General features: G+C 35.2%; 1 protein-coding gene across 3 annotated transcripts in view; it reads right to left on the bottom strand.

Moving 5' to 3' along the window:
• DENND1B (DENN domain containing 1B) overlaps window positions 1-11,809 on the bottom strand; it is a 260,094-nt gene that overhangs the window by 96,663 nt on the left and 151,622 nt on the right. For all 3 annotated transcript variants that reach the window (XM_060126905.1, XM_060126890.1, XM_060126894.1), the window contains one exon: window positions 11,067-11,168. In XM_060126905.1, the coding sequence (XP_059982888.1) occupies window positions 11,067-11,168 (102 nt within the window). The remainder of the gene's footprint in view (window positions 1-11,066; window positions 11,169-11,809) is intronic.

The following is an 11,809-nucleotide window of genomic DNA, read 5'->3' as shown; positions in this document are numbered from 1 at the left end:
AGACACTGTCCCATCTGATCTTCAGAGTCTTCTACGAAAGGTACTCACGTTACCATTTATGAAGAAACAGGGGCTCAAACATGTGAATCGACTTGCCCTCAATATCTGGCTACTAAGTGGCAAAACTGAGATTTCAACCCAGTTCTGTCCAGTTTTCTCCACCACCACATGCAGGATTCGAGGTCAACGTTATTGCCTTATGAACCAGTAATCACATTAATGTTTTAAGATCAAAGAAAAATATATTATCTAGGAATTTGTGAAATTTTAAAAGGCACCTGCATTTGTTATAATTTTTCATACAGTTGCATCCTTTAATTTCAGGTTGTGAGTATTTTAGAGAATGCATGCTATTTATGGACAGCCCTTACTTAGACGAGTATTTTCTAAGAGTAATCAACCTTCTGATGCTCACTCTTAGTTTTTAAAGGGGAGGTGATGTGATCTGTTCCTATGCATCCAATTCACTTGACCAATTCCTTTCACAGATAATAAAAACTACACTCTGCACACTTAAAAAATACCATTGATGCTCATATACAGTACTTGTCAATGCTCTACATGCGAACGTGAAGTCACGTAGAAATTCTGTTTTCTTAAGAAAAAACTGATGGGACAAATTCTGGTTGGATTGTTCCCTTATCAGAGCATGTTCTTACCCTTACGATACTACCAGATAACAAAACAATGTCATTCCTCCTTTACATATATATGCAAGGAGGAATATTTTTATTTCTTTATACAAGCAGCCCTGACTACTCTTGTGGATGATGATTGTAATTGAAGTGTCAACCTAATTAACAACTAAACTTTGAATAATGCTAATGAGAAAGGAACACAGCATCAGAGGAAGGACCAGCTCTACAGGTGATAAACCTTCACAGTAGTGACATTTTCCAGTGTAAAGTCACAGTTACTGTGATCTGATCAAAGACAAAGACCCCCATTGGGTCCAATTATAATCACAGTTTTGAAAAAATTATTGAGTTATGATGTTCATAATCTATGCAGAAAGGCCTTTGCAGTATAGGTCTTTCCCCATAGCTGTGATCTTTTCAATTTATACCCAAGCGCCATAGATTCAGATAAAAGTTTAGACCCTAATTCATTTAGCCCACAAAGTGCATAAATTAGGATTCATTTAAGAAGAAGTTTTTATTATTAAAATCTAACCTCAATTAATGCATATTTTTAGGTAACCCACATATTCAAAAATAAATACAGCTGAAGGATGCAAAAACAAACCTCTGACTTAACATCCTTTATTCTTAAGTCTGTAATAATGTTATTTTTTAGGTTTCAAATGCCTTTGAAAAAAAACCAATGGGGATGAAAATCAATACATGTATTTCATTATTGCCCTCTAAAAAGGCTTATGAGGGAAAGAATAAGATTCTAGTCTTCCAAAGTATTATAAAAAGAAAATGATTGGGTTATTTTAATTTTTACTTTAGAAAACAAAGAAACTTTTTAAATGTCATGCCTTGTATCTTTGTAAAAGAAAATTCCTCAAGATGTATTTTTCTATAAAATCTGGAAGCGACAATTTAGTTCTCCACAAATTAAGAATCCTTAGGACAAGCATGACACATATGCTCCCAGAGACTGGAGGCAAGTCAAACCATCCCTCACCCTTTATTACCCCAAGTCCTTGATTACTTAATCAATGCGTAAGTTATCCAGGGTATTCATCACACTGCCTCAGGCCCTTCCTAACCAAATCATAACGAGGTAGCCTTCACTTCCAGAATTAGTCAGTGAGAGCTCCTGAACTTCCTCAAGAGCTCTATACAAAATAGGAAAGAAGAAAATACCTGTTCTAGAACTGTCCGAAACGGTAGCCACTAGATGCACAAGCACTTGAAATGTGAGTAGCCCAAATTAGCATTTGCTATTAGTGTAAAAAAAAAATACACTGGATTTTGAAGACTTAAAAAGAGCAAAATACCTCATTAATAATTTTATTGATTACATGATGAAACAGTATTTTGAATATACTGGATTAAATAAAATACATTATTAAAATTAATTTCACCTATTCCTTTTTACCATGATTACCAGAAACATTTTAATTGCATATGTGGCTCATATTATATTTCTATTGGACGGTGCTATTCTATATGAGCATACTATATAATTTCAAACAGACATGTGAGACTAGCAAGAAATATGGTTAAGTTTTTCCTTTGCCTATTTCTACATTATTTCAACCTTTACAAACAGCACATAAGGAGTTCTTCCTTGACCTACTCTAGGTGGGCTTCGACTGCCAGTAGGTCTGAGGTGGTTCCTGTTTTTCAGAGACCAGAAGGGCAGCTGAGTTAAGCGTTTCTGTGTGCACCAATGAGAGCTCAAAAACAGCCTATAAAAATGAAAGCGTTTTTTAATAGTCAGCTTCAGCTATTAGGATATTACTCTAACATAAAATGATTGTGTCAGCCTTGCTATTTTCCTGTCCTTTAGACCACTGGAGTAAATTATCACCAGTTACCACTACGCTTTGCAGAGCTAAATAGCTTTTAGCAGTTTTTATCTATAAATAAGGTAATATATCTTCTGCACTTATTTAAAATACTTGGTCTGGGAAATAGCATTTTCTGCTTTAATTTCCAAACTTCTAAGTTTAGTTATGAAATAAATGTACATCTTTCCATGAGATCCTAAAGTTTATACTCACATATAACTAAATTCAGAAAAGCATTTGGAACCTTGGTCACATGGCTATTATCACAAAATCCTATCATGGGATCTTGAAAAAGTATCAATTGTTTTCTCTTTTTATTCTTAACAAAGTAAGCTTCAATCTCTGATGGCTAAAGATGACTTGAAAACTGACATTTTATTTTATTATGACATTTTTTAGTCTGTATATAAATTATTTTTGAAGTCTAATTAGGTATCATACTAGACCTCCCCTGCAAAAAAAAAAAGTTAAACAGTGAAAAAAACTTCAGAATAAACGTCATTTCACTGCTCTTATCAAATGTTCAAATTCCTTTCATACAACGAGAATCCAGGCTTCTAAAGCAGCCATCACAGGAGGAATTATAACCTGGGTTTGAGCCCAGTGGGAGTTCACTGCAACATGAATAATATTACCACCAATTCTCCACTTTTACCCTCTTAGCACTAAGTGACCATGGATAAAAGAAGGGAATTACATGAGTAAACACAGCAAACAGGTATAAATAGAAGAGTGCAAGCCACGTGCACATGGGCTGAGTAATGAAGCAATTATGCCAACCGGGGGTTAGGAAGGGAGGTGACATAAAAGAGCTGAGTTTTTCAGAGAAGTGACAGAAATTTTCTCTTGACTTTTAGATGTGTCTTCTCAGGAAAAATAAATCAATCGCTGTAACCCATAAATTTTAATTTTACTTTTTAGGATCACAAAGAGAAACACAAGGGTAAAGAACAGAAGATAAAAATAAATGTTCAGGAATAACATTAGGATAAAACCTACATGACCGGAAACATCTCTGTGAGGTCTTTAAGTATCCTTTTTCCTAACTAAGCTGCACTCTAGAAACTACGGACATTCAGAAAAGTTAATGCTTCAAATAATTATTTGCTTTAGGAAAAAGTTACAAGGTTCAAGTCTTTTATTCTTCCATGAAACATGTTATGGTCATTGTATGAATCAGATATTAAATCCCTACACTTCTTTAATCCTTCTGATGTTCAGTTTTTTAAGCAATAAAATTAACACTTCCTTCTTAACATAATTTTCTAACATGCTTCTATCTAAGAATTAAAACAGTAACCTTTAACATTTATTAAATGAAAAACATATGATACACTCCCAGAGGGTATCATGACATTGTTTCTCTGAATGCTTAAACTACCTTTCGAAGCCTAAAATACCATGTCATCTACAACTATTCTCCCTTCAGAGGCATCTTAAAATGATCACAACCCAAACTGCTCTTACTCTACCTCAAGTCCAATGTCAGTGTCACTTCCGTGCATCCAGGTGCCTTGCAGGTCCTCTCAACACTGCACCCTTTCTCATCTTCCATAAGCAGTAATCACTGAGCCCCAGCTGTTCGACCTCTGATGTAGATTTCAAATCTGTCTGCTTTTCTCCAACTCCCTGCCACTATCCAGTTCAAGCGCCTCCCATCTCTCACCTAGACCACTGCAAATGGTCTCTGAACTGCTTCATTTCTGCTTCGTTACCCCAGTGATCTTCAGGACCTAGAACCCAAGATGATATTTTTAGAAGTCAAAGTCACTATTATTCCTCTGCTACAAATCTCCAGTGAATTCCCAGTAAAGTCTGGAGGTCCTGAACAAGAAGCACAGACCTTCCACTCATTTTAAGATGCCTCTGAAGGGAAAACAGTTGTAGATGATGCTCTCACTCCTACCTGTCTCTACCACCTCATCTGTGTAACCTCTTCTTTTGTTCCTCTAAGCGCAGCTATACAGGACTTCCTTCCATTCCCTGAATCTGCCAACAGCAGAGCCTTTGTATATGCTATTCCTCAACCTTCCACCTTACTCATACTCATTGTTCAGGCCAGGTCTGCACTCAGGTATTTTGACATGTTGAGCTGAACCTCAAAAGGCAGATCTCAGTTTGGAGGCGGGTAAGAGTGGCCTCTCAGCTTGGCTACCATTATTTTCATTTGGGCTCGCTTATGGCAGAGACAGCTGTCAGTCTACCAACAGCCACTCTCCCTCTCTTTGGTAATAGAAATCTTAAGTTTTGAACGGTGCTTGGTTAACCCAGCTGGGCAAACCCAGCTATTTCCCAGGATCACCATGACCTGGTGTGGCCCTGTGGTTGGGTTCAGCTAATAATGGAATGTGAGTTCCAGGACCACAGCTTCTACGTCTTCCTGTCCACTCCGCTCCCAGCACAATACAGGCATACAGTAGGTGCTCAATCAGTATCTGCTGAACGAATGAACAAATTAACCTGTCCAAGGCATGCTGCTACACTAACTTCTCTAGTTAACTGGATCAGAATATCTGTGATGGTGCCCGGGAACAAAATTCATTGAGAAGTCCACCAAGTCATCATATCAGCAAGATTTGGAAACCACTATGATGACAGTGCTCACAACATCACGCACACAAAAAGTCTCTCAAATATGGAGAAGAACTTAAAAAACAAGGAACAAATTTTTAAATTATTTTAAAGCCAGAACATATATATACATACATACACACATACTGGCCATAAGAAGACAGAGAAGCACATTATTAAGATGATAGTGGAGGAAAAAAGACATCAGGAGAGGGGCTTCCCTGGTGGCGTAGTGGTTAAGAATCCGCCTGCCAATGCAGGGGACATGGGCTCGAGCCCTGGTCCAGGAAGATCCCACATGCCGCGGAGCAACCAAGCCAGTGCGCCACAACCACCGAGCCTGTGCTCTAGAGCCCATGCTCCGCAACAAGAGAAGCCACCACAATGAGAAGCTCGCGCACCGCAATGAAGAGCAGCCCCCGCTCGCCGCAAGTAGAGAAAGCCCACGTGCAGCAACGAAGACCCAACGCAGCCAAAAATAAATTTAAAATAAGACATTAGGAGATGAGCTGGCTAATTTAGATGGAAATGAAAGGCCAGGAGAAAGCCAAGGAAATTCATGAGCACTGAAAATCACTAGAAGTAGCAAATTCTAAATCAACTTTAAAATGGCAAACATACAGAGACATGCAGGGAGGAACCGCGCAGGGCTGGGTCCTGCAGAGGGAGGCACAGATTCTCTCACGCAGCCAAGAGAAAAACAACAAAGACCTTTTAAATGTTGAGGCCCAATTAATTAAGATTTTGAGCTTTTAATTTTTGTTTTGTTATGCGTTGGTATTTAAAGTTTATATTAAAAAATACACACCAAGAAAACAGTAGGAAAAAATAGCAGGATCTATTCATAGTTTACTTACAAACAAAAAGCCTTTTCGTAAACAATCTCATCTCTGAAAGTAACTATTTAGAAGAAGGGTGAATCCCTGTGACAGCCAAAGTCGAGTGCAGGAGCATGGTGACTGCCATCACAACCTGCTCTCCTTCTCCAGAGACAGGAAACACACAGTTGCACGCAGAGCCACAAAGATAGATATTAAACCGGCTTCCAGGTTTCTCCCTTTCATTACTATGGAAGTCAGATGAAAATACCCTTACAAACACTACTCTCAGGGGCAAACTGAAAGCAGGATTTGTCTCCTGGAGACTACTCTATTAAACAAAAAAGTGTCCTCTCAATTACTCCAGAACCAGAGTGAAATTGTAACATAGTTGCAACCTGGACACTCTACCAGTTTGCTGGGGACTTCATTCACTGCTAAACAAGATAAGGATTACAGCATGGCTGTGGCAAACCTGGAACTAATAAAATATTCTCTGGGGCCTTTTTTTTTCTCTTTCTAACATATATTATGACAATTTAACATACTAAACCTTCGTGTTAGATTAGAGGAAATATCCAATGAATTAAATATATTTATTGACTTATTTGTATGGTTGTAAGAGTTAAATTTGTTTACATACTTTAATTTTTTAAGCTGATTTTAAAAACTCTCTGAAAAAGCCAGTTCTTTTCCAAACTTATTCCCAAACTAATTAACTCACTTGAATACAGATATATGAAAATTTTAATTTAAAGTCAGAGTTGGGTTTTTTTTTCTCTAGTTCTTTAGGCTTGTAATGATTTTTAGTTAATCGGAGCAATTTGTGTCTTTCCTTTTCATGTAATGGTAAAACCATTAACCTAGCCCTTGGTGTGATACTTGAAAACCTCAGTATAAGACGCACAGTATTTTATTTTTATTTATTTATTTATTTATTTATTTATTTATTTTTGCGGTACGCGGGCCTCTCACTGCTGTGGCCTCTCCCGTTGCGGAGCACAGGCTCCGGACGCGCAGGCTCAGAGGCCATGGCTCACGGGCCCAGCCACTCCGCGGCATGTGGGATCTTCCCGGACCCGGGCACAAACCCATGTCCCCTGCATCGGCAGGCGGACTCTCAACCACTGCGCCACCACGGAAGCCCAAGACACACAGTATTTTAAATGACTCTATTTTATAATAAGGTCTTTTCAATGTTTGAATAATTAAATATGCTTTATACTAAATGTTGCTGTCCTATAACATACTGTGGCCTACCGTGAATGGTACAATAACTCTTCAGCGTACATACTGTATTTTCTACACAGGCTCATAATAGAAAATAGACAATCGTTTTCCAATAGCATTACATATAGCATGAAAATGAGTTTTTAAAACAGTGTTGACAATCCTAATTTCAATCAAATAGGTCATAATGATACTTCTTTAACAAGATTAGAATGGAGAGTAAGCTTCTATATCAAATTTTAAGAGTTACTCATTGCACTGTGTATCACGTTTATACGAGACAGACCATGCTCTAGTGCCTGGGGCGTAAGTCAGAGGATCAACTTCTATGAACTAAAGCTCCAGACATACCATTAACAGCATACTTTCTGTGGCTTTATCCTCTTATCTAACATAGGGGTATAAGTATATTGACCTGTCTCAGAGTATATTATTTTTTACAGTCTAATAAATTAAAATTATTTAAAAACAGTTAAGCAGTACAGGTCAAAATTTGTTTTCCTAGTAATGAATATTCTAATGCATGTAACTTTTTCAGACGTCAATTCTAACCTGCTTTCTTCTATAAGAGTTAGTTTATAATTGTTTTAACTTAATATTCACATAAAGACAGATTTCCTGTATCTCATTATAACTTTACCTAGCTTAATTTTCCCACTAGTGAGGCATCCTATTTATTTTTGAAATAGTAACAATTTCCAAATTACTTTTTAAAATGTTAATGATGATAAAAATTTAAATGAGCACTAATACCTTAGAAATACAACATTTTACATTATTATGTAATTGAAACTAAATTTGTGTATATATTTGCAATGAAGGGGGTCTCAATAATGCATTTTCTTAAATTAAAATGAACCCATTTGAGATTTCAAATGTTATATTTAATACAACTGGCTCTTTCTGCCCCCACTTAAAAACATACCACAATAACACTAACTGCAATCGATACTGTTACATAGCCCTAAAATTTACTTTTTTATTTCAAAACACTCAAACTACATATGTTTGAAGGTACCTATAACTTGGCATAGCCACTAAAAAAAAATAAAACTCACAATGTATTCGTAGACAAAAATTACAACAGTATATTTTAATGCTTTTAAAAGTTATTCCATGTAATAATCAATATCGTTAAAATCACTCCCAATAAAATTTGTTTTTTTTCTTTTAATGATCCAGATCTAAAGTGAAATGATGAAATCGAAAAACAACTGTTCTTGTCAGAAGACAGGAAGAGAGTTTTTTCCCCTTCCCTTAAGGAAAACAAAGGATTCCTGAAAGCTTTGGCCTGATTTATTTTTCCAATTTTAAATACCTTAAGAGTAGCGGAACTGCTACTGGCATGGTAGTATTTCTAACAGTCAATAAATCTAAAATATTATGTGTGAATATTGGAATGAAGCCATTAAGAAGATTACAGCATGCAACACAGCAGAGGGTCCACAGGAAAAAAGAACTAGTAATTCAGGACAACTGTGACCACTGACCTTGGAACAGCCAAGACCACTGGTCAAGCTGACACGATAATAAAGTGCACATGCACAGAAAGCCATCTAGCCTGTAAGCATAATTTTAATGTTTTGGTGAATGATTTTAAAATGTCCCCATTTAAATATCAGTTAATTTATTAAGTTTTCAAACAATACCAACTGTAATATTTTTCAGGCTTCAAGTATATTTTATTAATTCAAGTCACAGAAAAATTCAGTATGATCATTTGTGATTTTTAACACGTCTCATTTAAAACATTTACAATTATAGCAAGTATGATGTGATACTTTATTGTATTTCCTACTATAAGAGATAGCTTTGGAAAACTGATGAAAAAGCTAAATTTATTAGAGCTGGGTTAAACGAACCATCACATGAAACATTTTTAGAAAATGACTCTTACTTTAAAACATCTCATACTTTCTGTAGATAGTCCTAGCTCCACCTCAGGACTATTTCAGTTTATTCATTCTTCAAATTTGTCTAAGTCTGCACTCCTTAATTCCGAGCATATATTTAGTTATATCTACATTACCTTGCAGAGTTCCTTTTTATGAATATTTTTTTACTATTTCAGTTATGTTCAGTTAACTGTTGCTTATAAATAAACAATGAGATGGTCCCTCTTGTCATTTTATATATTTAGGCTTTTACATTTCATGAATATTGTTTAACTTCCTCACATATTTAAATAAATGTTTCAATATCAAACTAATTCTACTAGGAAAGTAGAGGTTCCCAATTTAAAAAGAATCACTCATCAAAAAATTACTATTAAAGATTGTTTTTCTCAAAGAAATAATCAGCTATCACTGGGGCTGACTATAAAAATTTTAATATAACACAAAAAAGCTGATTTCTTTTTCTTTTTTCTTCCTCTTTCTTATCCTTCCTCATTTAAAAAAAAGAAAAAACAATCCTTTCTTCTTAGGGAATTAATGGTAGGAACTACATGCACATAAGGAAAACATTCTTAAAAGCTGGGACTTTATTTTCATAATTATGTCCCTATCCAGTGAAGAATACTTTGATGGATTTCTAAATGAACAACTCCAATCCTTTCTAGCAGCTTCTGCAAAATCTTTATAATGAGGCAATCGAGTTATAATGAGCTAAAAAGATAATATAATTCTTCACTGGCCTGGGTTTGGATTTGTTCATACATAGCATAAATTTTACTACAGTTAGATAAAGTAGTTCGATTTAATTTGCTTCAAGGTCAGCAAGTATTTTAGGTTATTTATGGGCATAAATAATCTGAGTTTGACTTTAAAGTCACATTTTCCCTATCACTAGCCATAAAAGCAATCAAGGCTAGTATTACTGTATTTTCTGAGTTTGAGATTTTTTTTATCCTTTTTTATTTTCAAGCTCCCTAACAGTGATTTCAAAGTACTTGCAGTATTACAGAAAAAATATATATTTTAAAGGTTTTTTATTCCCGAATTTTAATATAGCTGAATAAACAATGGGTTTTTTTTTTAAAGGGGAGTTATTTTAACTTAGAACTATGTTATAAAGATATTTTAAAATAGCCATTAGAATATATACAGAAACAGTACAATCTGCATTTTTACCCTGTTCTGAGGAATACGAAGGCCAGAAAATTGACTTTGGAGACATTTAACACAAAGTACAGAATATATCCTATTATAAGCTGCAGACCCACACATGCACACACACACAAACCTCTGCAAGATCAAAGACCAGAAGAGAGCCGGCACTTAATTTATCAGCCTTTACAGACAAAAGACAGTTTTCGTCATTTCAAAAGGATCAGATGTCTTTTATGACAAACTGGGTTTGCAGTTTAATTTACAAATAGAATTCTAAGTAAGCAGTCTTTGCTCTGCCAGAGCAAATGACAAACAGTGTAGGTTTTCATTCTTGCAGCCCTCAGCAGGATAGAAAGGATTAAAATAAAACTGAAATAATTTAGAGAAAACAAATAAATGTTTCAGAAAGTTGAGGGAGATCAAAGCCAGAATTTTCTGACCCCAACTGTACAAGCATTTCTTATTATATTGACCAGTGCCATCAGATCATTAATTAAAAGGAAAAGCGCTGGCAGGTGGCAGGGAAGCAAAAGCCGATAATTGGCCCCCTTCTTCTTCTTGCCTTCAAAAACTCTCTCATTCTTTTGCAAGACATGCCACTAGGCAGACAGAAATGCCTACTCTGTAATATAATGATTAAGATGAGATGAAGAGACTTATGTTTAAAGAAACTCTGCCTAATGAATGCATCTAGCTTTTTAATTACGATCCTACTTTTACAATAAGGAATATGATATTGCATCTGACATCTCCTCAACTGCCAAAAGGTAAAAATACGAAAGACAGACTCTGCTTTGACTCCTCTCACACCACATGCTCATATTCAGCCCTTCTATTTCGGACAGAAAAATGGGAAAGTAACTCTTGGTGATTCAAGGGTCCAGGAGAAAACATATATATGCTTGTTCACCACAAAATATCCTCCAGACTTACCACGTCACTCGGTAGGCTGCTCAAGTCATTAAACGGTGATTCTAAAGTGTTTGTGTCAACATTTAACATAACCACATCCTCCAATGATTTATTTTTCACTCTCTGTTTAAAAAACACAATTATAAACAAACATCTTAGTATATTTTCCTTCCAAAGTTATAATGAACTTAGATATGTAGAGAAAATTATCTTAACGCATTATCCTTAGGAAAAGAAAAAAGGAAAATTCTACATCATAAAAGAATATAAACAATTTTGCCTTATGAGAAAGTCTGTCTAAACCATTCAAAAAGAAAGATTAAAAATGCTTACAACAGCATGTTTACTCATCTAAATATATTAATAGTTTGGAGACACTGAATGTAATTTAACTACCAAAGAGATACTACAACAAATACAAAATAGGCATGGCTATATTAAACTGTAAAAATTTATATCCTTTAAATTTTACCAATTGAATTTCAATCCTATAATACAGGAACATGTGGCCCGTTCTATAGCTATTTTTAGCCTAAATCATACTGCAGGGTTAACACGAAACAATAAATATGACTACTAAGTAGTAAAGTAAGTTTTAAATTAATAAATATTTTCTCTATATCTTCATGTAAATTTGGTATAAGTTGATGATGACAAGTGAAATTGAGTAAGAAAAAATGACAGAGAGCAGTAATATGGAATTTACTGTTAGTAATGTTTATCCCATGAATTTAATATAAAGGATCAAATTTAATAGCCTATCA

This window comes from Lagenorhynchus albirostris, chromosome 2 (genome assembly GCF_949774975.1).
Source record: "Lagenorhynchus albirostris chromosome 2, mLagAlb1.1, whole genome shotgun sequence".
NCBI classification, from domain to species: domain Eukaryota; kingdom Metazoa; phylum Chordata; class Mammalia; order Artiodactyla; family Delphinidae; genus Lagenorhynchus; species Lagenorhynchus albirostris.
Note: the sequence above shows the minus strand (reverse complement) of the source record. Positions and strands in the feature narration are given on the sequence as shown.